This window comes from Alosa sapidissima, chromosome 3, assembly GCF_018492685.1.
Source record: "Alosa sapidissima isolate fAloSap1 chromosome 3, fAloSap1.pri, whole genome shotgun sequence".
In the NCBI taxonomy this organism is placed as follows: domain Eukaryota; kingdom Metazoa; phylum Chordata; class Actinopteri; order Clupeiformes; family Clupeidae; genus Alosa; species Alosa sapidissima.
In genome coordinates this window covers 25,051,622-25,078,934 of record NC_055959.1, presented here as the reverse complement: position 1 = coordinate 25,078,934, position 27,313 = coordinate 25,051,622, and the positions used below count along the sequence as shown (strand labels likewise).

The window sequence follows — 27,313 nt, the reverse complement described above, 5'->3', positions numbered from 1 at the left end:
TCACTGAGCAGGTTTCTGTCTCTTCTCTCTCTCTTCTCTCGCAGCCTGAGGGATGGTTTTCTTTAAGACCGCTCAGCACGCGGAGTTCTCAGGGCATACACACACACACACACACACACACACACACACACACACAGACTCTGTTCTGATGTAAGTTGATGAGGCAACTAAAGCAACTCACACATAGATCAAAATAAGCAGCAGGGATGGTTCCTCTCATACTAATGGTTCTCAAACCTCACTCTTCCATCCAACATTGTAATATCCATCTGCACTATACTGAGGTGGGTATATTGAAAACACTCTTTTAAGATCCTCCAGGGGAGCTAAATGTCTTTCTTTGGCAGTGCTACAATGTTATCAGTGGTGTCTCAGGAATGGGCTGTTGTGTGGCGAATAAGATGGAACAGCTGAAATCAATACAGTGTGCCATGGCACTATTGATATGAATAACACCATGCCAGGGGATTGAAATAACTCACTTTATTCACAGCTCACTCCTGCCAATGGAGCACTTATGGCTGAGACAAAACTGGATTCACTAATAATTATGAGAGTGGGACACACACACACACACACACACACACACAAACACACACATTAGTTCAGCATATACAGTTCTGCCAGTCTTTCTGAGTCTCTGCTTCAGAGACAATGACGGGAATTCGCGACACCGTCTGTCTGGCTCTTCCACTGCTGTGGAGATGACGTTCAGTATATCTTTCGCATGGGTCTTTACATAATTTATAATCCCACTCTTAAAATGGATTTCTTGGAAGGCGATGTCGGTAAATTCTGCTCTTTTTTCCCTCCTAGCCTCTCTCATCTGCCAAGACATGAAACGGGAAGAGTGGTGGAGCTGATCTGAATGAGAAGTGACACTTCGGGAGGAAGGTGGGGTGGGGGTGGGGGTGGTGGGGTAATGATGGGGGTGTACTGAGCCTCATCTTGTCATCACTCTTCCTCTGGAACAGGAGGTAGACCATGCGTCCTTCAAACCATTACCAATGAGTTACTGTAGTGAATGACAAATGCTACATGCTGGGTGTCTATGTATCTATCTGTCTATCTATCTATCTATACAATTTTGAATATGACGTCAACTCATTCGAATGTCACTCAGCAACCGTAGGATGACATCAGAAAAATGTGCAGTGATCTCTTAATTTTTTTCCAGAGTTCTATATCTATCTATCTATCTATCTATCTATCTATCTATCTATTATCATCTCAAACATCTTTTACTTTATTTTGTCCTGTGGCTGACCACGATAAACAGTACATTACAGTTATAGGACAAACAAAGGTGCTTGGATTAGTCCTAGGAGGGTAACAGCAGACTACTTTGGCTGAAAGTCTCTATCTGACTTGCATGCTATGCCTGCCAGGCCATATGACCTAGTAGAATGAGGAGCGAACAATGGGAGCCATTTTAAGTGCATGGACTAGGTGCTTTTCTGTTTACCAACAGCGGGGGATAAGCCTCTATCTTTGGCAGGCTTGTATGCCATTGGTTAGAACTGTCAGTAAATGTGAACTTCGTGTGGCACCCTTATGTAGGGGGTCATAATGCATCGACATTTGAGCACAGGCATACAGTACCTGCTTCTATAGAGGATTACATGCCTCTCCCTTTGTTACGTGGAGATGAAAACATCCTAAGACAAGGCACTCATGCTCTGCTGTCGCAGATGCTAGGCTAACAAAAGAACGAGCTTCGATAGGGTGAACCATAAAGCTGCCTGTCATGTTGTAGAGGTGAATAGGCACAGACTGCTGACAGGAGCATGTGGAATTGAGATGTGATCTCAGACCTTCGCCCGTATGAAAGTAGAGAGAGAATGCATGAAAGAGTTAGAGAGAGAGAGTGAGAGAGAGGAGAGAGAGAGAGTGTGTGTGAGAGAGAGAGGAGAGAGCAAGAAAGAGAGTGTGTGTGAGAGAGAGAGAGGAGAGAGAGAGAGAGTGTGTGTGAGAGAGAGAGAGAGGAGAGAGAGAGAGCAAGAGAGAGTGTGTGAGAGAGAGAGAGAGAGCAAGAGAGAGAGTGTGTGTGAGAGAGAGAGAGAGAGAGAGAGCAAGAGAGAGAGTGTGTGAGAGAGAGAGAGAGAGAGGAGAGAGAGAGAGCAAGAGAGAGAGAGAGTGTGTGTGTGAGAGAGAGAGAGGAGAGAGAGAGAGCAAGAGAGAGTGTGTGAGAGAGAGAGAGAGAGAGAGGAGAGAGAGAGCAAGAGAGAGAGTGTGTGTGAGAGAGAGAGAGAGGAGAGAGAGAGAGCAAGAGAGAGGGATTTGGAAAATGCTGATCGGTCTCTTCTCCACCATCCCTGCATTGCCTTTGTGCTTTGTGCTTTCATTGGACAGATGGGCTCAATGCTCTGAGGAGAAAACAGGGATCTGTCTTCAAACCGGGGCCTACAAAAACAATGTCCAGAGCAGCATGATAGATAATGCATTGTTGCCAGCTGAAGGGATGGACAGTGTATGTTACCTGAGTACCATCTGTTACAGAGGGGGAAGGTACAAAAGAGTGCACATCTACCTCTCAGACTTCATTTCTTCCCTTGGTCAAAAAGAATGCATATTACATACCTCTCAAACTTGATTATTTTTCCCTTGTAAAGGGGGCTGTGGGGCTTTTGGAAGTCTACATGGAAAGGTAGAAATTGAATATAGATATGCTTTTGCAAGCCAATGGGCCACCACCAAATGTGCTGAATGCAGATGGAGTGTCTTGAATGAGAACAGGCGGTGGCACTTTCCTCTAAAAGTGATTCCAAGCACTTTCCCCTCTGTCTTCCAGGGCTTACAGAAATCAATGGCCATTTATCAAGTCCTTGTTCTGATCCGGCCGCGTGTATCGAGCCCTCACATTTAGCATGCTCCACGCGGGGAGCTGTTCATCAATGGGTAGTGTCAGCTTTAACAAGTCATTACCTCGCAGGATTTGCGAAAAGGTTTCACTGAGGTCTTGTCAGACACGGTGGGCGAGAACAGAAAAAAAAAAAAAAACTACAAGCAAAGCTGGCTCTCCCCAGCCGTCTATTCATAGCACATATTGAGTGAAAATGACTTCCCTTCCTACCTCTGGAGGGTGGATGTCTGCACTGCACCATATTAAAAAAAACAGCTCCAAACAGACACTGGTATATTATATTTGTAATAATTTGGCATCTCCAAACACACAGGGGACAATGTCTGGTGTCTTTGGACCTCTGCTTTTATTTAGCATCTCTCTGTCAAGACTTCAACTTCAACCTGAGTAAAACCAGCTGAGAGGGGCAAAGATTCTATGAAGCAATAGGATGACAGGGTCTATGGTTTTGGCCAGTGGCATCCACAACAAATCTCCTACAGTACCACTGCCCAGAAAGCTGAGCACCAGTCTGATTGACTTAGACTAGTTTCACCATTCTCTGGCACTTTTAAAAGAATGTTCTAGTATAATGCTCCTAGAGCAAACCAAGTGTCAGCCTGGACAGCTGATGCCCCAGAACCAGAGAGATCACTGGGAGGGAGCAGGGTGCAGGGTCTCCCTCCATCTGTGTGTGCTTAGAATAAGAGGATCCTCTGGAAAAAGAAATCCACAACTTTTGCTTTGCTCACCACTGAGTCAGCTATCCCAGAATACACTACGGTTTTCAGCACAGCTTCCATTTTCCCTAATTAAAACAATGTGAGTGTAATTAAAGTTCCATTTGCAAGTGTTGCATGAGTGATAGTGGTGTTGATTTAGAAGTGCTGTCTTCAGCTTAGTATGTTAATGGATTGGTTTACAGGCTTCTTTTTAACCTGAGTGACAGACATGGCATGGTACATTTAATCACACGGTGTTTAGACAATCAACCCACAGGGCTGAATCATGGTTAAAACAAAATGGGTGCTTTCCTGTTCCTGGCTTCCTGGCTATTATTAGATGGTAATAAGCACCTGCACCAAAAATCAACAAGTAAGCTTTCGTTGCATGCAATGTCTTATGATGTCTTATGATTTGATTACAATGGATGATGATGAGACCAAGCTGGAAAATATGAGGGAATTTCATTACATAATGACAGTCAGCTGGTACTTCACCAAACCACAGTTTTGTGCAACCACATGCTCTGTGTTTGTGTCTGTAACCAGTGCCGTGATTTAACCCTGCCCTTCTTCCCCTAACCATCAGTGGTTCATGGTTTTCCGTTTTTAAATGGAATGAGTGCACAAACATCAGTTAGTGGGCTGTGGGCTCCTGATTCCCCAGTGGAATGTGAGTGGTGGCGGTGGCTGTGGTTGGTGAGGAGGCAGAGGAGCAGACATGTCCTCCTGGGGGCCTGAGAGGATGCTTCACTCCATGCCCTTGCCTCTTCTGTAGTAATGGGCCGGGTGTATCGGATGAAAGATAACACGGCTGTAATGTTGTGCCGTTCATTCGGGTTGAGTCATTCTGGGGTTATGGTTCCGTAAGATTGCAATTTGTTTGATGTATTGTAAATGTGCACTGTGTTTGGACACTTGTTGATGCGTTGTAGCTTGTAGTGTATCGGGTTTTCCACGGACGGCAAGAGACAACTCAAGTGAAGATGAAGTCGCCCATGAAAGGTGTTCTTGGTAGTGCAACACAAATAATCAGATATGTTGAGATGAAGAGGTGCTGGGAAGCGAGGCCGCCCAAATCCATGCAGGTGCTGCTGAATCAGAAATGAGTAAGCGCTGCCTGGCACTGCTGCCTCTGTACCTCCAGGCTGAAAATGCTTTGGTCTCCCATTTCTGTTGGCAACCAACACCCCAATTTTCGCTCGCTTCTGCGACCGACACAAAACAAAACCAAGAGCGACCAACACTGAAACCCTACACCAGGAGAGCATCCTGGCCACAGATGAAGCCATTTTTTCCCGAAGGGTTACGGCACGCTGCTGTGGCATGCATAATAGGACACCCCCGGGGCAACACCGTGACCCGGCCGTCCACAGGCTCCACATTCAGCCACGGCAGGGAAACAGGGGCGCATCCTGCCTGCCCCCCCCCCCCCTCTCCCCTGGGGCAGTTTCCTCCAGGAGCTCCTCGGAGCCGAGCTGGCCGGAGAACAGCCGGCGAGAAGGCTCCCGCACAGAACCTCTTCTGTTCGCGCTGTTGGGTCATGCCAATGCGAGGGGCAGTGAAAAGGCGGGCACTGGGATCGGGTAACGCCTGCCGCTGACCCCAGCGATACCTGACCTGCTCCTGAGAGCCCCACATACATCCTGCACTGGCCGGAGTGGGGGTGGGGGGGGGGGGCCGCAGGACCGGGGCCTCTAATTTAACGATCAGACAAAGGAGCCATCTTTGTTTCCACTCCACCGAGGGATGCAATGACTCCACCTCCTCTGGGACTGTCACCCTCTTTTCCTCTCAGTGACTTCCAAGACATTTTTTCTCCTCCTTGTTCCCAAGGTGGAGACGGCTACCTTTGAATTCCTATCAAAGGGAACCCTCCTGTGCCTTGGCTTATCGGCTAGGGAGCTTTTGCATCATTCAAATCTCCCTCGGCTTGCTTGATTTCCCTTTTCCCTGGGTTTGGAGATATGGAATCCCACATTCTCTTACGTTTTGCTTCATGTGTCATTACAGATGAAGGTTTAAGATAAAATATTAAAGTCACCAAGGAAATGACTGATTGACTGAATATCAGCTAAAAGGCTTGAAATGTGGTACCTGGTGTGTTGACTGAACGCACTCCAAAGATTGAACACAATCTTTCCTGTCTTAACACTCAACCATGGAAATGGAAACAATTACTCCTAAATGACTCCTAATTAGAAAAGAATAGCCTAAACTATACATCTTAAGTACAATCTCACCCAAACACACAAAGTTGTTTGTCAACCGATATGTAACTAATTGTACACACACACACACACACACAGTATAATAGTAGCCTTTGAGACCGCTGTTCTACTTCAGTGGCCAATTTCCTTATGTGACTAATAGCACTGCGGGTCTCGAATGAAAGAAAAAAACACCCTTCTCTCAAGGCGGTGTGACGGAAAGCAGTTAGTCAGCATGCATTATGGTCAGACAGACAGGGGGGGCTAGTTTGGGACTTTTCTCTTTAAAAGCACAAGAATAATAAGACCAAGGGCCTCGCCAACCTCTAAAAGACTTTGGGGACGCACCCCCAGAGCTCAACGTTAGACAAATGCATCAGATGTGAGATTTGAGATCCGTGCTCTGAGTGCTCGAGTTGACGCGGGGCTATTGTACGTTTGTACAAAGGAGACGCACAATGCATGTAAAAAACACCAAAAAAGAAATGCGCGCGCGTGCACACACACACAAACACACACACACACACACACACACACACACACACACAGTCTTGAGGTTTTTTTTACATCATGGGAGGTACTGCATTTTTCCATCAGCGAGGTAAAAGAATAGAACAACAGGCCATGAGACTAGAAGCAGGAAGACATGAACCCCGCCATGTTCATCTCCTCCTCATGAATTTAAAAAGGGAGCGGCTGCCTCTGTCTTGGGGAACAACACAGTCTACAGCAATCTTCCATTAGAACTGTGAACACTAGCTGACTGATGCGAATGTGCCCATCCACACATCTAATTAAGCTGTGCTGTTGTGAGCAACTACGTGAGGCTTTTATTTGTATGTGTGTGTGTGTGTGTGTGTGTGTGTGTGTGTGTGTGTGTGTGTGCATTTAAAATAAGTAATAGTTTTCCTCTTCACGAGCACAATCACTTACTACAGTGAACCATGGGTTTCTGTTGGATTGGATCACAGTACACAACAGCTCAGGCGCGTTAAAAGCTTTGCGTCCCACTGCGAGTCTTAAGTTCTTCTCTGCATAAATAATCACCTGCATCTCATTGTGCTCCGGGGTAAAGAAAAAAGAAAACAGTGTCATTGTGCACCTTCGCTGATATTTGCCTTTGATCACAGCACCATTCAGCTGTCACGCACACACAGGTACAGAGAGGAGACTATGGAAGAGGGTGAACGAGAGAGAGAAGGGTAAAGAGGAAGGGAAAGACCAGGGAAGGGTTGACTGGAGGGGGGGAAAACAACACACAGGAGAAAGGAGAAGTGGAGAGTGGAGAGAGAGAGAGAGAGAGAAAGAGAGAGAGAGAGAGAGAGAGAGAGAGAGAGAGAGAGAGAAAGAAAGAGAGAAAAGGAGAGGTATAGTAGGAAGTGACTGAGAGCCATGCCGGGCTCAGTGCTGTTATCAACTTGTATTTTGACTATGCAACATGTTTGGAGACGGCCCTGTAGACGCAAGGCAACAACACACAGGGGCCGGGTGGAGGAGAGGTGGGGTGGGGGCCGGGTGGAGGAGAGGTGGGGTGGGGGCCGGGTAGAGGAGAGGTGGGGTGGGGGCCGGAGATGGAGTGCAGGAGGAGCAGGTTGTCTCAGATGAGCGATCCGTATCAGATCAGCCGAAAGGCCCAACCCCAGCATTGCCATACGGAGTCAACAGAAAACAAACAACCACAACAAAAACAAGTTTCCGGAAGGCGGCTGGTGAGGGTGAATGGAGCTGGGGCAACGATGGCACTGAAGATGAAGTCTCTCATCAGAGCCAGAGGCAGGCCTGCACACATCAAACGCCTCACACGTATTTACGCGCACAGAGGCTTAAGTCAACAAGCGGTCACAGAGAGGCCACAAAATACACAAAAACGCCAGGAACTGTGGAAAACAGAGACTGACCGCAACCAACAGTTATCTTCAGCCCCAGGCCATTTGTGCCACACAACATAAGAATGTCAACAGAGAAAGAGAGAGAAAGAGAGAGAGAGAGAAATACAGAGAGAGAGAGAGAGAGAGAGAACAGAACAAAATGGAACGCCTCTGATTCCACAAATGAGAGGGCAATGCAGTCAAATAATAAATGAGCGGTCAGTGCGTTTGTTTTGATGTGTTCTTTCTCAAATGCTGCTCTTGTCCAGTTGTCATAACAAAAAAGTCTATTAAAAAACTGGAGTCATCTTATAAAAATGCGTGCAGCGTTCTCAGCCGCCACAGACTTTGGCTGAGGGCTAGCTCTTGTAAGTGCCTAAAAGGCTGTTACCTAATGCGGAGGGACAAGTCATCAGGGTCAGCCTGGTTTGCTGGCATTGAGCACGGCAGAATGTCTTTACACTGAGCAGGTATTGAAATTGAAGCTGACCATAAAAGACAGGTCTTCCCATTGTCTTGGGTCCACACACACACACACACACTCTCACACACACACACACACTCACACACATCGTGTCTGTCATACGAATGGCTTGTGGATGGGGTTGGAGGTCTTGTCCATCACACCCGAGAAAGGTGAAAACTTCAGAGGATGGGGTAAGTGCAACAGCTTGTGGGTCAATATCGGCTGTCTTTTAGTTAAAAAGAACACAAAACTTCAAAAAGATGTGGAGAATAGAACTTGGACCAAAAAAGGTGTTGCCATAGCTTTAACAATAGTCCAAAAGAAAGCTAGTCTCCTCCCATGGGAGAAACTGAAGAGGCAAAGGACATGGAAAGGATTTACATAACATCAGTGTTTTTATCTGAGAGACTAAGTCATCAGGATGTCACATGATGGCCCTCCTGATGGGATTGGCGGATGCGCTTCTGTCCTCAGTCCAAGACCTGTGGGCAGCTGTCCACTGTTTCCCATGGTGCTTAGTTGATTTATTCTTAGAAGATTTGGACAATCAGAGTTATCTTTTCTCTCTTTAGACACACAGTCTTTTTTTCTTTAATGAAAAATCCTATTAAATTGGCACACCTCCCCACTGTTCTGCTTGGTCCAGCTTGGTGGGGCCCATGCTGGCCTGGACGGCAGGCGGGGGTTAGTCCTGCAGTGCTGTGAGCTGCTGCCCCGCTGGCAGTGAGCACCGGCCGCCTGCTGCACCCCGTAGATAGACCACCGCACACCATCACTGCTGGACATCATCACCAACACACACACAAACGTGCACACACACGCAAATGCGCACACACACACACACACGTACACATAAACACACAAAATCATATATCCTCTGGTGTGTTTTAAGTCTAGTAAGTATTTTTATTTTGTTTTCCTTTTTTATATCTATTTTTTTATTCATTCATCATGTTTTTATTGATAATGGTCTGCTATTCTCCCTTTAAAAGCACATTTGAGATGTGTATGAAATGCGCCATACAAATAAAACTGCATCTCTCATTAGTCGTCTGGTCTCTCTTGGCTCTCTAACCTGATAATCCAGACTGTCCCCATGATTCTTCATCTATTAATTTAGTTCTTCTTTCTCTTTGTGACTTGCTCTTTTTACAACCTTTCCATGCCCTCTCCATATCCATTTCTTTGTATCACTCTCTTCATCACTCTTTTCTCTCTCTCTCTTTCTCTCTCTCTCCTCTCTCTAATACTGAGGGGAGCTCATGGCTCGCCGCCCCCTGCTGCAGCATAATTAAACCATCGGCCGAGTTGAGCGCACAGCCCTTTTGGCCAGAGCTGGAGCAGCACGTCTCTCTCCCTCCGCGTCTCTCCTTCCTCCCCTACTCTCTCTCTCTCTCCACATTCTCCTTCCTCCCCTACTCTCTCTCTCTCCACGTTCTCCTTCCTCCCCTACTCTCTCTCTCTCTCCGCGTCTCTCCTTCCTCCCCTGCTCTCTCCCTTCGAGTCTCTCCTGCGTCTCTCCTGCCTCCCCTACTCTCTCTCTCTTTCCGCGTCTCTCCTTCCTCCCCTACTCTCTCTCTCTCCGCATTCTTCTTCCTCCCCTACTCTCTCTCTCTCTCCGCGTCTCTCCTTCCTCCCCTACTCTCTCTCTCTCTCCGCGTTCTCCTTCCTCCCCTACTCTCTCTCTCTCTCTCCGCATCTCTTCTTCCTCCCCTACTCTCTCTCTCTCTCAGTGTCTCTCTGGCGCTGCGTCTAAGTCCAGGTTCCTCGCCCTCCTCTTCACACATTCAGCAGCACACACATGGCAGGCATGCTGAGAGCGGGCACGCAGCAGGCCTCTGGAGCAGCTGTGGTACCCGCACCCAGGCACACCAGCACCAGCGCCAGCGCCAGCGCCTGCCCACCCCCCATCTGCATTCTGCTCTGGGCAGGAGCACATCAAAGACACGTTCATGCACAGTGGCACACTGGCAGGTGAGGGGAGAGAGAAACACGCCATGTTTACTCATCGCTTTCGCCATGGAGGTTATGTTCTCCAGAGTGGTTTGTCTGTCTGTGAGCAGGATTATGCGAACAACGACTATCTTTACGATTATTAGTTTGCATGTTTTGCATTAGTTTGCACTTTACACCCATTTTGATTCACTTTTACTGACATAGTGAGTAAACATTTGCCCCTCTAGTGTTTACTTGTTTTGATGTTTGCTCAAAGCTGGGTGAAATAAGTAGCTATGAAGGGTGGGGCCAAGGTAATGGGAGCTCTATATGGCATAATAAGATTTCATAACCAAGAGAAATTACACATACTGGCTTTGTTGGCATGTTTACATGTTTTGCTTACCTATCTATGGAGATCAATGTTGGCTATGTGATCAACCTGTCCTTCATTTACCACGTAAAACGAACTGATGTGAGTGACCATGCATGTGTGGTGTCTGGACCAAATCTCTTTTGTTCCCACTGAAAGAAGAAGAGAACTTAACATGTTCCCTTCCTCCTTCCTCTATTCACCTGCTTCCTTGCTTTGCTGCCATAGAATGTGTTTACTTCGTTTCGAGGGAAGTGAATCTGCTTCCTGGAAGTGCACCCACCACTGTATTGTGCTGTGGTGTGTCATCTGGTGGTCTACCTCAGAAAAAGAGTGACGCTTTTTATGCGCGAGCGTTTTCAAGCGTTGCCAAGTGCTCCAGACTAACGTAGACCGGAGGCACATCTCAGATGTGCAATTTGAATAGAAACGTCTCATTAAGGCGGCAAACAGTCTCGCTTAACCATAGCTTAACTCCTAGACAGCTGTCTGCTGGAGTTCCTGGTGCTGGCAGTGCTTCGACAGCCACAGCAGATGGGGGCTTCATTTTTAAAGGGAAAGTGACCACAGAATGTGATTGAGATGAGGCAACAGCTGTGCTCAATAACACATGCCAATAACATATGCACGTCTGCACACACACACACACACACACACACACACACACACACACACACACACACACACACACACACACACACACACACACACACACGTCTGATTACATTTTCACTTTCTCAAACTATTACACAGTGATAAGCTGCAGTACAAGCTGAGCTGGCATACAGTCCTCCGAAATGTCCAGCGGGTGACACACTCAAGCATCTGTTGTTTCTGGACATAATTCTTGCTTCCGAATCTGTCCATCAACAAAAAAAACAACAACAACAATACACGCACACACACATAACCACACACACACAAACACACACACACACACACACACACACAGACCTGACCTATCCTGCCCCCGGTCGGGCCACTGTCTATGACCAGCCAGCTCGTGAGGCATCCTCATGTGCAGTCCTGCTCCATGGCAGCCCAGTGCACGGCTCCAGCGTAGACACAGCTGCACACCGATGTCAGGGTAAACAGGAGACAGAGCGAGAGCAGGGATGACAGGGCTGGTGTGGTGCCATGTCTCTGTTCCCTGCTGTCACCCCCCCCCCCCCCCCCCTGGCATTTACTGGGTATGTTAGACTGCCCGCTGTGCCCACGCTTCTGTGTCTGGCTGGGCTAGGAAGTGCGCCCGTTGAACAGCAACACAGACACACAGCACAGGTCATTACAACAGAAGAAAATAGGGTTGTATATCATGGTGCCTCTGCACAACACAGCCCTGGGTAACACAGACTAGTTCTTTGCAACAAAATGTACCATTACCCACTCACCATGGAATCTAAAGTCCAGTTCTGAGGTAAAGTGCATGAAGTGTATGAATCCACCAGGTGGCTCTTAGCCATTATGTGGCCCATAGCCTATTCACCTGTGTCCAGGAGTGCCTGTGCCAGTGGCGGAACAAGTCAGAGCCGGGCAGGGGGCGGGGCACATGACCGGGCCCTTTATTAAACTCATCATAACATAATTTTACAACATAGGCTACACATGCCCGCAACAGCGGGTCTTACAAGCGTCAGTGCCACGGAGAGCAACTATGTAATTTTGAAGTCCATCGAACGTACATGAAGTGTAACCAAGAGAACAACAACAAAAACATTAGGCTACATGACCCCTAATAATAAAACAACAATAATACGCAGCACTATTTGAAGGCCATACGACGAGCCTTGCGCTCCGCGAACTCGTCCACGATGCTCTGTGTATGTCCATTTTCTTTGCTCTCTCATTCTCTATGGTGGTTTTTAATGATCTTTAACTTGGAGAATGAGCGCTCAGAGGTTGCAACGGTGACGGGAAGAGTCAAAAATAAAATTAGGGCGGTGCAAATCTCGCTGAATGCAGAAGTTACTGCTGGGCAGTTGCATTGGCGGAGCGTGGGGGTGGTTTCGGGGGCTCAAGACCCGAATCTCTTTTCAAAAGCCCCGAAATGTTTTTTGTATGTGTTTTCAATTTCCAACGATTCTAATTTCTAATTTAACTTCCCCTCGCTTTCTCTATAAATGTTACAAAATGTAGCCTACTATTACTGAGCAAATATCCCTTACTTTCAAAGCCCAATATTGACAGATAATCTGATTTCCCACACGATGAGTTTAGGCAATGCCAGAGCCGAGATGCGGTTTACGTCATAAACCTGGCAGGAAAGTTCAGAGCGGCGCAGTCAGTTTAAACAGCAAGCCGGTAAGAAAAACTATTGGCAAGACATTATGCAATTAGGCTACTGTACCCTGGAATACAAAAATAAACTTCAGAAAGACAGAAAGTTTGTTGTACATGTACTTGTATTCTGTAGTCTGTATTCTGTAGTCTCAATGACCGAATCAGTAGATATACCTGTTGTCAGTTGAGTTCGTTCAATTTATTGTAGGCTAGTAGCCTAGGCAAATATGGCTACCGGCGGATTTTGAACTTGCATGTTTCATGCATTTTAGGGCAAAAAATACCATGGGATTGATGTGTTCTCCATTTGAGGAACGTAATCAATTGCGGACGTGCACAGACAGCTCAGACACAGAGCGCATATAGGCCTAGGTTAGGCTACTTTCACTTTCTAGAGCGCATTCATTAGGCTACGTAAAAGATGCTTCATACCAAAACAACAATCAAACATTATCAAATGTATCATGACGTGTTGTCACAAAGACTTACTCCAATTAGAAAATCGAAACCAAAATCATGTAGGCTAAGTGTAAGTAAGGGCAACCTATACATTTCTATGCAACGTCACGAAAACATGCGTGCGCAACCAAGAGGCAGAAAGCACCATAGAACAGCATAGAGCAATATCAATTCAATATCCCTAATGGAATGCATGTCTTCGCCAAAAATGACAAAATACGATGTTATATTAATAATGCAAATGAACGTCAAACTTTGAAATATAGTCTGAAATGAGATGTTATTATCATTGAGACAACAGAGGTATACAAAAAAATCCGATTGTAGCTTACATCAGCTGACTATTTAGGTTTAGTTTATAACGTTGTGGACGGCCACCAAGCATCTTCTGCCTCACAGCTGCGCGCGCATCTAGTTTTGTTGGTAAACGGGAAACCCGTGTATAAGCCTAATACGTCCCACTCTGATGAAAATGATTGAAAAGAAACCGTTTGCATGATCTTAGCTCCTCCGGCCTTGTGCCGTGGGAGAGGCCTGTCCCACCTTACCCGGAGGTGGGGGAGGGGCGCCCTCACACCGGGCCCCTGCGGGTCCCGGGCCGGGGGCGTGCCACACCCCCCCAAGCTCCGCCCCTGGCCTGTGCCTAATTTCCACTCTTTCCTTTTATAAAGGTGGTGGTGTGTGTGTGCATGTAGGAGGGGGACTGTACAGAATTAGGTAGCAGAGAAGATGACACCTCAACAGAAGATCTATGAGAAAGAGAGAAAAAGTGTGTGTATGTGTGTGTGTGTGTGTGTGTGTGTGAGAGAGAGAGAAAGAGAGAGAGAGAGGAAGAGAGAGAGAGAATATGTGTGTGTGTGTGTGTGAGTGTGTGTGTGTGTGTGTGTGTGTGTGTGTGTGTGTGTGTGTGTGTGTATTTGTGTGTTTAAATATATAAATGTATTCAGTTGGCGGTTTCATAAGCTGGACTCGGCTGAAAGAGCTGCTGGCGAATATCCTCCAGGCACTTGTGACAGTTTTCTTTTCTCCTCCGCTTTTTAATTAACACATGCGCCAGGCTATGTTAATTAAAAACAGGATGGTTATTACCCACCAAGAAAGTGAGAGAGAGAGAAAGTGAATAAAAAAAAAAAACACAGCCCGCTGTGGGAAAGATCTGACTAACCCAAGCCATCAGCCGCTCTGCGTCTCATTGTGCCTGCTGCTGTCTCTTCCCTCTCTCCACATTGAAAACAAATCAAAAGCATTACTATTCAGCAGCCAGCAAGCACTGGGCTGGTTAAAATGTGTGTGTGTGTGTGTGGGCAGGTGGGCTCTCAGTGGGACTGCACAGAGCAGGTACCACGCCACAGCGATTCACTAGCCACAGGACGTCAACTTCAAACAGGCCCCAAACGCATCACAAGAAAGAATTCAAGAGTGGGTGAACAAGTGAATTCATGTGAATACATGTGTGTGTGTCTGTGTGTCTGGGTGTGTCTCTCTCTCTGTGTGTGTGTGTGTGTGTGTGTGTGTGTGTATTTGTGTGTCCATGCATGAGAATATGTAAATATGTAGATATAAATAGACAGATGACTTTATTGATCCCCAAGGGAAATTGCAGAAAATGTACCGTACATGTGCAAAATATGTACTACAAATTGCAAGAAATTTACATGGGTGGAAATGCATTTCTGAACATTGCTGCAGGACTTACTTCATAGGTTTGAAGAGGGCTTGTCCATAGTTGTGGAAGGTCATGATGAGCTTCAGCTGGGTGCCTCCTGACTTCATGGCTGAGAAGGGAGACATAACGAGAGGTGGATATGTTAGATCTAACATAAGCTACAAACAGCTCTAGAACAAAGTCTCTCCTGAAAACAATGTTATGTTCTCCAAATCCTGCTGTCAGCTTAGTGTGCTCATGTGAAAGTGTGTGTGTGACGTGTGTGTGTGTGTGTGTGCGCGCGTGCGTGCATGTGTGTGTGTGTGTGAGTAAATGTGTGTCCGTGCGTGTGTGCGTGAGTGCGCGCGCGAGTGTGTGTGTGTGTGTGTGTGTGAGTGAGTGAGTGTGTGTCTGTGCGTGTGTGTGTAAATCTGCTGAAATAAGATCAGCAGTGTGTGCAGCAGCACCAACACATCATCTCATTACAAAGTGATAATTAAGCTGGTGGAGAAAGTGCAAAAATGACAACAAAAGTCAAAAGCAGAAAAAAATTTGCTTTCGGCACTGGTGGCTACATCTTTGTCACACTGCATTCAGACCTGAGATTCACCCTTGAGATGCTTGTCTGTTTGCATGAATGATCCTAGTGTTGTTGACAATTCAAATAGGGGAGCAACACCAATGCATGCAATAAATACTATACCATGTGTAGAGCGCTGTATAGTGGAAAATAATGCTTTCTGGCTAAAACTGTGAAAACACATTAGGGTCCGATTTACATCCCAGCAGAATACACAGGGCTGCTTTCCCGGACATGGATTAAGCCTCATCCAAGATTAAAAGGGAACTTGAAAATCAAGATTTCCACTGAAAAAGAGATCATGTCTGGAAAACTGGCCCATAACATATTAACAAGCTCCTAATTAGTCTTGTAATAACATAATTATTGATCTCTTTATCATGCTCACATGATATCAATCAAATTAATTATGATCTTAATCTGTATGAATAATTAAATAACCTTATCAATCTTTTCAAATATCCTCCTTTTGAAAATGTCTGGCGATAATGGCCTTTGTGGACATGATTCCTGCATTGTGTCCAGTGATGTCAGCCACAAAGCTATCGTGCCTCTGTATTTCGCCTATTCATAGGTTATGCCAGCCTGCTATCAAAGCATTGCTTGTAAGAGGGATTAAAACGTCTTTTCACTCCCCCCTAAGCCCTGAGCGACGTTGGAGGCCACTCTTTTTGCTAGATGTGTGCTTCGAAGCCATTTTGGAGGCCCTCCAGATGTGGATTGGAAAAGGGTTTTAAAATCGTCAAGGTCACTGCTCACATAACACTCCCTTAAAAGGCCTGTTTGACCAAAGTGAGGGGAAAGACCCAACACTCCTGGGGTTTACGACAACACTTATCTCTATTGTGGAGGAAAATCTGGCACTCTCGTGCAATCCTCGCCGATTTGATCTCGCCAACAAAAGGGGAGTTAGAAACACGAAACTACGTTTTTGGCTGCCCACCCAGCTTCCTTGGCACAGATTTGGCTTTCAGAGGATTTTCCCATCTAGAGTCTTGCAGTGACTAACCAAAAATAAGGGAGCACAGGCTCTGCCTAGCCGTAATATCCATATCTTTCATCAGCTTTCTTTTGGCAGACACAGCACCTGATTCAGACTACACATAGTCAACCTCCAGCAATGCAGACAATCCTGTCCTGCCATATGCCTTATGTTTGTGTGCAATGGGTGCCTTCAAGCTGAATTTCCTGATTGAAGACTTCTTAAAGTAGGGCATTTGCTGAGAAAGGTGTCCAATTTAACAATGCTGTTATTATGTTGATGTTGTTTTCATGTAAGTGGCTACACACACACACACACACACACACACACACACACACGAGACAAGACTGTCATTACCAATTAACATTCTCTGTCTAGACACTGCATGGCAGCCCTCCGCTTCATGTCAACCCTGCCCTCTGTGTGCTCCCTGACCACACCCCCCTCTGTGCTACATGCTTATAAACCACTTAGCATGATTGCCTTTTGCGACATGACAAAATAACATTTCAGCACTGCACCATGGCCTTACGTAACGCTGGCATATGGGCCGCCCACTGGCACATGTGTTGCCCTGCTGCTGCTGCTTGCTTGCTTGCTTACCCACACTGGTGATGCTCTGGGACACCAGGTCCTTGAGGAGCGCCTCGACGGCGTGGTTGTGGCGGGCGTAGAGCTCGTAGCGGTTGATGCCCACGTGGAAGCGCAGCCAGTTGGGGTAGGACTCGGCCGCGGCTCCCCCTGTGGGACTGTACTCTTCCTCCTCCGCATTGGCCTCGTGGTGCCTGGAGGTTTGAGGCAGAGGGAGGGAGGGAGGGAAGGAGGAGAGACACAGGGGAGAGGAGAAGAGAAGAGGGGAGGGAAAAAAGGGAGAGGGGAGGTGTAGGTTGTAAAGGGAAGAGGTGCAGGTCAGGAGAGGAGAGGTGGGTAGAAAGATGAGTGGAGAATGGGGGGATAGAGAAAGTTGGAGGATAAGGAAGAGAGGGGACAGATGGAAGGTCAATATCTGTACACTCATCTCTCTGAATGTGACGTCTGCTAATGGCTCCAGTAGCCATGCAATGCAGTCTGAAGACTAGCAGGTCTAGTCATGCAGGTCTAATACCGCTGGATGAAAAGGTTCATTTGAGGATTTACTGAAGAATTAGTTTTCAAAGAACATCTATCCTACAGATTGACAGGCCAACTATGTTCTTGACTAACCTTTACAAAAGGCAGTCAGTCACTTCAGTCTCTATATGTCATTTGTGCTTGACCCCTATGGTGGACTTTTAATGGGATGCTATATGTACAGAGATATTGTCATGATAATCCAAGCCCAAAAAGGTGACAATAGACTTATAACTGAAAGTTAGTGACATACAAAATTAAAAATCACATTTAATTTTAACACAAGACAATTCCACTCTGAACATTCACTGTAACAGAGAATTCATGTCTCTTTCAGCGTTAACACAGCACATGTTAAACAAATAAGTAATGTTGACAATCAAATGTCCTTCTGACACCTATCAGCCATGCAATCCTGCTTGAATCATAGCCTTCTGTTAGAGCTGCAATGACCTAGTCTTATTTCCTCCTTAGGTTATGATTAACCTAAAGCTTAAAGAAAAAACACTTTCCAGACTGGTGATAAAATGTAGGATAGATAATAATTACTCCAGCTCTGCATGCCACACAGGTATTAATCCTATAACCTACATTGCCTGGGCTGAGCTTCATCAAGAATACGTGTTTGGTCTACAGATTCATTGTGTCATAGGTTACTTTTATTGATGTTTATCGTCTTGCTCATAATGAGCACTGTATACCTGCTTAGCCGCAGATGTAATCTAAATAATCACTATAGTATCAAAGCAAATTGCAAACACCCAGGTTGTTTAAAATGTTATAAAGACACCAAAAATCGACCTTGTCGCTGTCCCGTTTGTCACAATCCTTCGGAGTAGATAGGCTACTGTCATAAACCATGAACATAAATTCACTCTTCCACAACACTCATTCCCGACACTCTTGGCGAGTAATTGAAGAGATGATTCATTGGTGAAAAAAAGATTGCGAGTTTTAGCCCGAAGTGGCAATTAAACACGTATATAAATATGATTGGACATTGACTCACTGAAATAAAGAAAGAAAGAAAAAAAAGATGCTTCGAAAGACCAGCAGCGCCTCTGCAAGTGTTTCAAAGATATTAGATTGAACAAACGAAGTTGTTTAAATAAACTAATTAGTAACAATCAAAGCACCTGTCCTAATGTTCCCGTGTCAGTTTACTTACCATTCTGGATTCCCAGCAGCTTTGGGATATAGTCGGATGTCAGTATTGACGTTGAACAGAGTGTCATCGTCTGTGAGCGAGGGCAGGTCAATTTTGTATAAAGGATGATCATACAAAGCTGCTAGGCGTGATAAACTTGAAGCATATGCCTTCTTTCCTGCACCGGTATCCTTGATGAGTGGTTTCTGGTTTTCGGCATTCCCAGGGACCTGCCTCGTGCGCTTCATGGAATCAGCTTTATCTGCTATCCCCGTGACCTTTTCCAGGGAGTGAGAGGTGAGGTTGGAACTTGGCTCATTGCTGAAATCTTGCAAAATCCTCAAAGTGTGTTTGTTAGGCCAACCCGATTCTGGTCCCGACCTCGCTTGTTGCTTTGCCCAATTCCGTGGTTCTTCGCTCGGATTATGGGAGCACGAGCAGCCTCCAGTGCCAGAGTTCGTTCCTACGGCGCGTTTCTCCAGTTTCGGTAGTAAGTCTATCATAATGTGCATGGTGCACGCAACCAGAAAAACCATGAGAATGAGTACACGGAATTTACGAAACAATATCATCTTTATCAATCCAATTATATAAAATGTCCTGATAATATTGTGGGCTTTCACAAGATAACACCACCAGCGCAAAGAAGTCAATTTTGTACGACATGCAATATACACCATTCGGTGTCCATTAGAAGAATATCTATAACTATTACGAAAACACTCCGTTTTAAGTTAGCAACTCCATGTTCACGAAGTCGAAGAATTCTATATGTGCTAAGCCTCTTCGGGGTCTTGTCTGTGTCTATATCTCACGAGACACACAATTGAACTAGTCGGCATTGACAGTGTGTCTCAGGGATATTTGTCAATTATATTATATATTTGACAATTATATTATATATTGACGCTATTCTCCAAAAAACGTAGCATGAAATACATATAAACAATACTATCATCAAATGTAGCACAATTGCGCGATGCCCATGTGCTGCTATTCCATCATCTGTGCCCGGTCTTCACTGCGTCGCCGAATATGACAACCAAATAGAGAAACTAGTAGGTATTAATCCAGATTTACATCCTGGGTTCACTGAAGATAGAGCACATGCCCTCTCAACCGTCACTGTCACCATATATACTTGTTATTCGTAAACAGATTAAAACATTGTCCAGCGGATGGGTGACCCATCAAACATCAGAAGTGGAGTGACGATTTTAAGACAATAAGTCGTTCTTGTGAAATAAAAATAACTTCAGACTGAAGGGGTGTATCAAAGGACACCAAACGATCAGCGCATAGCAGGCGTTTTAGTTAACGCCTGTCCTTGTCGCATTTTCAAAACAAGACGCCGGAGAACGTTTGACAGGTGTAGCCGTTTCTGCTTGCACTTGTTCCAGTGATTGTCTCCTGCCCATTCCGTGGATCCACACTCGAGCGCTTACAGGGTGGGTGTGTTAAATATTATGATCAAGCCTCTCTGAATCCTGCCTCAACCAGCGTCAGCGCGATGAGATTGGCTGAGTCCACATACAGGCAGCGATTGAAACTGGAAAAGCGAGCTACAAAACCTCCCTTGGATTGATATACCAGCAGCCTGCAATTCCCTCAAGAGCGAATGGGGGCGATGGCGCATTGGAGTCGCATCCTATTTGAGAGTCCTGGTGCTATGGCTGTGTTTTTGGATACTATGTTGTCCCAGACACCACACCAGTAATTTTGCCCCAGCTACCTACCACTCATGAGGTTGCTGCATAGGTCTAAATATTTGAACATAGTAGGCTACAATATGGCTGAAGTAAATAACACAATGTGGTTGGAACTAAGTTATATCTAAGATATCTAAGAGATCAGGTGTGTGTGTGTGAGTGAGAGAGAGAGAGAGAGAGAGAGAGAGAGAGAGAGAGTGGTGCATGCGAGTGTGTGTGGGTGTGTGTGTGTGTGTGTGATTGAGAAAGTCTGCAACCATGGGACTGACATTATAACATTATGAATCAGGAGGGGCATGAATTACATGGAGTAATGAGACACCCTGTCACTACACCAGTGGCAAGCATCAGTGGACTTAAGGATTACAAGGACTTGCTTTCCACATGGCCCAGTCAATATGCCAATTACTTAGGGATTTGAATTGCATACATTTGTCTTGTCAAGTGTCAGCTTTTACACTACAGTGTGCTCAAGCTCTTAGACAGGAATACTGAAGGCAATGAATAAAAAACACACCTTTATGTCAACAAATAAATTGTGTATCATTTAATCTTAGAGCAATAGCTAATCTTTAAAAGGGGGTACTTTATCATCCTAAATCTAATACATTATTCTGAAAGAATACAATCTCATAATTAATATCATAAAATATTTTTAAACAATGACATAAGAATTACAATGCATGCTGTTTTTAATGTATATGTTTAGTTGTGAAAAATGTATGCCTCAACATTATAAGGGACAATTGATTTCAGTTGTAGAAATAGCTAACAGTAACAATGGGTCATGAATGGGTTGGAAAATGTCAAGTCAAATCAAGTCAAGTCAAGTTTATTTATATAGCGCATTTCATACACAGAGGTCAATGTGCTTTAAAAATCAAACAATAATACGTGTTTCGTAGTCTATCAAGCTGAACTCTGACATCAAGTTAAGTTTCCCTCTGTTTGTTGCTGGAAGTTCAGGTTGTTGAATTAGTAATTGAGCAGATATGTTGAGTCTGATTTTGTCAATTTTACCTTTAAACAAAGATGAAAACTCATTGCATTTATTAGTTGAGAGAAGTTCAGGCGCTAATTGTGAGGGGAGATTTGTTAACTTATCAACAGTTGAAAAAAGAATACGAGTGTTATTTGAACTTCTATTGATAATGTTAGAAAAGAAAGACTGTCTTGCTTTGCATATTTAAGAGTTATATGTGCGGAGCATTTCTTTATGGATTTCATAGTGGATCTGAAGTTTGTATTTACACCATTTTCTTTCAGTCTTCCTACACTTTCTTTTTAAACGTTTAACTGCTGGATTTTGCCTCCATGGTGCTTTCTGTTCTATGATTCTCCTTTTTACCATCATAGCTGTGTTTTGAGTGTGTGGGGACATAGACACATCAAATAATGTGTGGTTTCACTTGTATATAGAGACAAGGTTTCCCAAAGAAAAGCCCGGTCATGTCTATATGTGTGCACATGTGTAAGTATGTGTGGTGCTATAACTGAGTTTGGGGGCTGATTCATGGATGATGTTTATTAGATGACTTGAAGGAGAATGATCACTTCCAGATGTAATGGGCAAAGCCTGCCACAATGCTCATGCCAAGTAGTGTGTTCATTCACAATTCCTTCCAGAATTATATTAGGCACATTTAGAATTTAAATGACTGGTAAAATAAAAATGTCTAGTCTTGACTTCTTTGACACCTTCATTTAGCATCTTTCTAATTGTGTGTCTGCGATCAATCATAGTCCAAAGGGCTAGTATGGTATGGATACTCAGTAGAGTGACCTAGTATACTCTGTAGAATGACTTAGGGGACTGTGTTCAAAAAAGGTCAGGTGGACAGGTATTCAGGAGTTATAGCTTGTATGATTTTTTTTCATGGCGCATCCATGAAAACTCCTCTTCTTAATCATAATATCTAAGTATACTTGCTATACTACAACACCACAACCAATGATATATTAGTTAAACCACCTATACTGGTGTTGAAGACAAACTACAGTGACCAATTTTATTTTTTATTGCAAGACACATTGTGGCTAAACACTTATCAGGCCCACACAGAAATGATGTTGATGAGGGAACACTTTATTCTGCCTCAACAAGTTTGGTAGGGTTATTTTAGGCCATGGTTAAACTTCCTCCTGCTGACTGACAGTCACAGCTGTGGTTTTCTTTTCAGGAAGTAGGAAGAGATTTGAGGGATAAAAAACATGATCCACTGAACTGACATTGCACAATGCGAGTGACTCTGAGAGAAAACAGGTAATCTCAGGAGATTTAAACCACGAGTCTTAACAAAAGAGTGTGTGTTCTAAACATTAGTTTGCTAGAATAGGTATGTAGAGTGGACATTCACTGCATGGGTGTACTGCAGTATTTGTTTTTCATGTATTTTTCCCTCTCCCACTAATTACTGTCTCTGAGTATTGAGTGCATCCTCTATCTCTTGCTATATCTTAATTAGAACAAATGGCCCTGTGCTCTGTGGTGCTGTTCTCACACACATGGAGTCACACATGTAGACCCATTACGTTTTAATCTACTGGATAAATGAAATGCAAATCAGCTCCTGGCATCAGATTCTTCCAGAAGCTCCCCACACCCTTTGTAGCATGTCCAGTTGCAGAATCTTTTATTTCTGACTGCAAAAACATCACACAGTCAGCCAAGTCAGGAAGGTTAGTTTTACGCTTTCTGTGCTGCATGGTGTCATTCCCATGGTAATTTGCCGGCATCATATTTATATGTTTGGTGGTTGCATTGTCTGCTGCTTGACCTTTGCCCTATAAGTCAGTAGGACCGCAGTCTCGGTTGTGTGCACCACTGAGGGAAGGAAATGATTCCCACCACCGATCTGCATGACTGGACTCTCTGTGCTTGCCAAGCTTATCAGGTATTTAAGGAATGAATGGCAAGAGAGAGAGAGGAAGAGAGAAAAACCATAGGGGAATGCTACACAAAAAATCTACACCTTTGTCAGAGGAATCGATACATATTCTGCATTCCAGCCGGTAGCTGTCTGCCAGACTGTCTTGGTCTCGAAGGATTGCCTTGGTCACTCTATATGCATTAATGAGGACAGAATTGCCTTACTTCAACTCTACGTTGTTGAACTGGAAAAAAGTAGAATCTTTCTTTTGACTAGGTCCTTTATAGTTCTTTGACTGTATTTGTCAAATTGACTTAGATTAGATAACTATTAATAGGTACTCATATTATGGCATCAGAAAGGAGTGTTTTTGTCTCAGGTGATTCACCATTCAATGCACTAAATATAAAGACTGTGAAGATTTAATCAGTCACATAAAGCTCCTAAGACTTGGATGTTAGGAGGCACCGTGGTATTAAGTGCAGATTTGATACTATGAGTACCAGGAGGGACGGTCTTATTTGGTCGATCTCCTCACACAACACAGCAGCCCCCCTGGAGAAGATGTGGTACAGGGAGAAAGGTGAAAGGAGGGTGGGGGGAAAGTTCTGTTGCCAGTAACTGTGTGGTTGCTGTATTCCTGCTTGCTTCAGTGGAAATGACACAAAATAAACACACACACAACAGTGTGCACACACACTCGTACACACTGAAAACCTCTATGTCCCTCATGTTGTCTCCTGATGTAGGAGTTAAAAAGTGCATTGCTCATCAGTTGTGGCATTTTACTGGCCAGTCTGTAAATGGCAGTCGTCTGTGTGCATCCCTCGCCAGGCATATGAGCCCTGTGCATTATTAATGGCCAAGCGCTGGCTGACCTTTTTCATGCCCATGGACACCATTGACGAAGCTTTCATTATTAATATGAAAAACATCACTTGAAATTGAAAGAAATAGAGCACGGCATCCTTCATACTGAAGGAAATGCACGCTGCTGTTTGGTAAAGTGATTGTTTGCCCCAACCCTTGAGCTTGAAGCTGAGCTCTCCTCTTGTACTGGGGAGTTGTGTTGTTGTGAGGTTTATTCATACAAGGGAAGAGTTTGACCTTCAAGAGCTGTGTGTGTCTGTGTTTGTGTGTGTGTGTGTGTGTGTGTGTGTGGTGTGTGTGTGTGTGTTGGATGGGGGTGGGGTGCTATGCCAGCACTGGTCTGCATATAATACTAATCATTTTATACATTTCTAATACATATTTTTCCAGAATTTATTCATTGCTCTTATTGCTTGAATCTTGACTTTCACTAAAAGCTAGGTGCATGTGTTTATCTGTTTTTCACATGACCAAATGCCATCAAAATGGATTTGGAGGAAATCCGCTGGATGCAGGAATCATCTAAATTCAGGGAAGCTGTTTTCCACTTGCTGGTGTCTTGTTGTTTGTATGACCTGTTGTAATTGCTAACACAAGAGCTTGTGAGGATCAAGCCACCATCATGTGTTTTTTTTTTTTTTTGGAGGGGGGGGGGGGGGGGGGGGGGCGGGCAAAACAAATACTGGATTTGGATCAACACCAATACCATGTGTTGAAAACAAAAACCTGCCCTTTGGCTCATCAGTACAGAATGGAGGGTGAATCATTAAACCTGCCTTCATTGCACTACAAACATCCATGCAACATTGGCTGCTGCTCAACGGTGAAGTCAAACAGGCATGATTCATCCAGCAGTGTTGTCAGTCCCAGGTGCAGATGAGATTCAGTAGGAGTGGCATGAAGGTCTCTGATTGGGTCAGCTGACAAAGACGGGGCCATATCTATTTAAAGAGGTATCATAGCAAACACACAGTCGGTCCCATGGTGATTGTTGGCTCTTGACAAAGAGATGGAGGCTGATAGTCAAATAATATCTCAGCTCATTGATAGCTGTGCCATGAGAGGCAGGAACGACTCTGACTGGAGTACACTGTATTTCAGTGACACTTTCAGGTGTTTATTCAGTTTGAACAGACATTAAATTACGTGCTAGCACTGAAATTTCTGAAAAAGGGTAGTTTGAATTCAACATTTAATTTTTTTCCTAAAGTCGTCTTTGAGCAGGGAAGGCAAAATCAATATGCCTTGAAGATACACACGGGTGTGCAAGACTCTAAGAATATAGTAAAATAATATAAAATAGAATAAAACAAATTTAAAAAGATCTCTAGAAAGAAAGAAATAACTCTAGAAAGAAATAATCCTGAATAATCTTCAAACAATGATTCAGTGTTTGTACTAGTCTCAGCCACATCTTCAGGGACACTGAGTCCAGCAACTCTGGTGTGCTTGCAGTCTAGCTGTAGATATAGTGATAAGTCCTCTTCACTTACATGGAAACCTTATGGCCCTTTTCCACTATGGGCCGGACCGGGGTTGCGCCCAGGTGGCCTCAGGTCAGCCCTGGAGTAGTGCAGGGCCGAATCGGGGCTGAACCGAGGACAAAACGATCTACATATATAATTATTGCAAAATAATTAAAGATACAGGTACTTGTTTAAATGTCCTTGTAATAAATTTGACGTATGCTCGCTATATCGTTGCTAAGTACTAAGTACTAAAAGTTTCTAGCATTGTTAGCTAATGTCTCCGATGTTACAGCTCTTTATGGAAACACAACACAGAGGCCACCCACCAGTGTTTAAGACCGGGGAAAAGCCTTGGGTCAGCCCCAATCCCTAATGGAAAAGAGTCACAAGATACAAAGAACCGTAGATATCACCTTGGTCATGATGAAATGACCTGTCCTCTTTAAACGATATTAGATTTAAAACTGGAACAGATTTTGATATGGAAGCAAGTCTGAGCCACAGCTCTTGCCCTCTGAGTTGGATCTGAATACAAGCAAAACATATGGACACTTAAAAGACTATCACACCAGAGGAATGTTGCTATTGGCTGATCTGGTCTAATGGAGAATGTCCTATATGGACGGCATGAACTGAGAGGTTGGGGGATGCCAATTGAATTGAGAGACGAGATGGCAGCAGAGAGGTTGATGAGCCAGGAAGAGTAAGAAGGAAGGGAGATGAAGGTGAGGCAGAGAGAGAGATAGAAAGAGAAAGAGAGATAGAAAGAGAGAGAGAGAGAGAGAGAGAGAAAGAGAGAGGAGGAGACCAAAGGGAATGGGGCAGGAAATGTCACCAGCTACATCTCCCAATAAATGAGGACAAGATTGGAAAGCAGTGGGGGAGTGTAATAGAAGAAAAGAGAGAGTGAGGAAGAGCTGAGAGGATAGAGTGAGATGAGAGGGATGCCGGATGAGGAGCGGAAGAGAGCGAGCGGGAGCGGAGAGTGCGGTGGCTGACCTCGCTGGCACTTCCTGCTCGCCCGCGCCTGTGACAAGTGGCCACCGCGAGGGGTGCCTCTCTCTCCTGGCTCCGTCCCCCGGGACCCGTGGGCTGCCACTTCCTGTCTGCGTGTCCCCTCTTATTTACGCCGAGGTCACCCAGGGCCGGCTACACCTACGGCCTCGCACCGTTAGATCATCACTCAGGCGTGTGCTGACAGACGCAGCAAATAGAAATAAGCGTGGCTGTATGTGTGTGTGTGTGTGTGTGTGTGTGTGTGTGAGTGTCTTCATTCTGCTGCCACGGCACAGCCTGCTTATGTTGTGCTTGGCTGCCAGTCCCTCCGCCCTCTGCAACCCACAATTACAACGGAAAAGGATCTGCTACCATGCAGGAAGGGTTTATATGGGTATCTGCCTGTTTGCCTTCAGGGTGTTTTTATTTGAAAGGAATGTGAGTGGTAGCGCTGAGCTTAGCCACCCTTTGCACTGGATCCCATTGGCCTGTAATTAAGACAACACAGTCACAGGAAATGATCGGAGGTCACAACCAGGAAATGGGTGCATGCTGAGATGGATGGACTGGAGAGAATGGTGAACTGTGATGCCTCATTCCCACTTTGGGAGACCTTTGGAGCTGGAGCTATAGACCCTTTCAACAATAAAAACAAAAACAATGCTTGAACGTTCTATTTGGGCCCCAATCTACTTCCTCTGCATTAAGATAACATATGGAATGTTAAAAAGGAAGTCTTGTGGGGCCAACTATGATGCTGATAATGGAACTCTTTCGAAA

The 27,313-nt window shown here is 44.9% G+C and overlaps 1 protein-coding gene across 1 annotated transcript in view; it reads right to left on the bottom strand.

Annotated features, from left to right (window-relative positions):
- The window catches only part of fam20ca (FAM20C golgi associated secretory pathway kinase a), a 38,337-nt gene extending 18,211 nt beyond the window's left edge, over positions 1-20,126 (bottom strand). Inside the window, exons 1-3 of the mRNA XM_042087460.1 lie at positions 18,641-20,126; positions 16,966-17,147; positions 14,852-14,930 (exon numbers count right to left, since the gene is read on the bottom strand). Of these exons, the coding sequence (XP_041943394.1) occupies positions 14,852-14,930; positions 16,966-17,147; positions 18,641-19,299 (920 nt within the window). The 5' untranslated portion in view covers positions 19,300-20,126. The remainder of the gene's footprint in view (positions 1-14,851; positions 14,931-16,965; positions 17,148-18,640) is intronic.
- Positions 20,127-27,313: the final 7,187 nt, after the last annotated feature.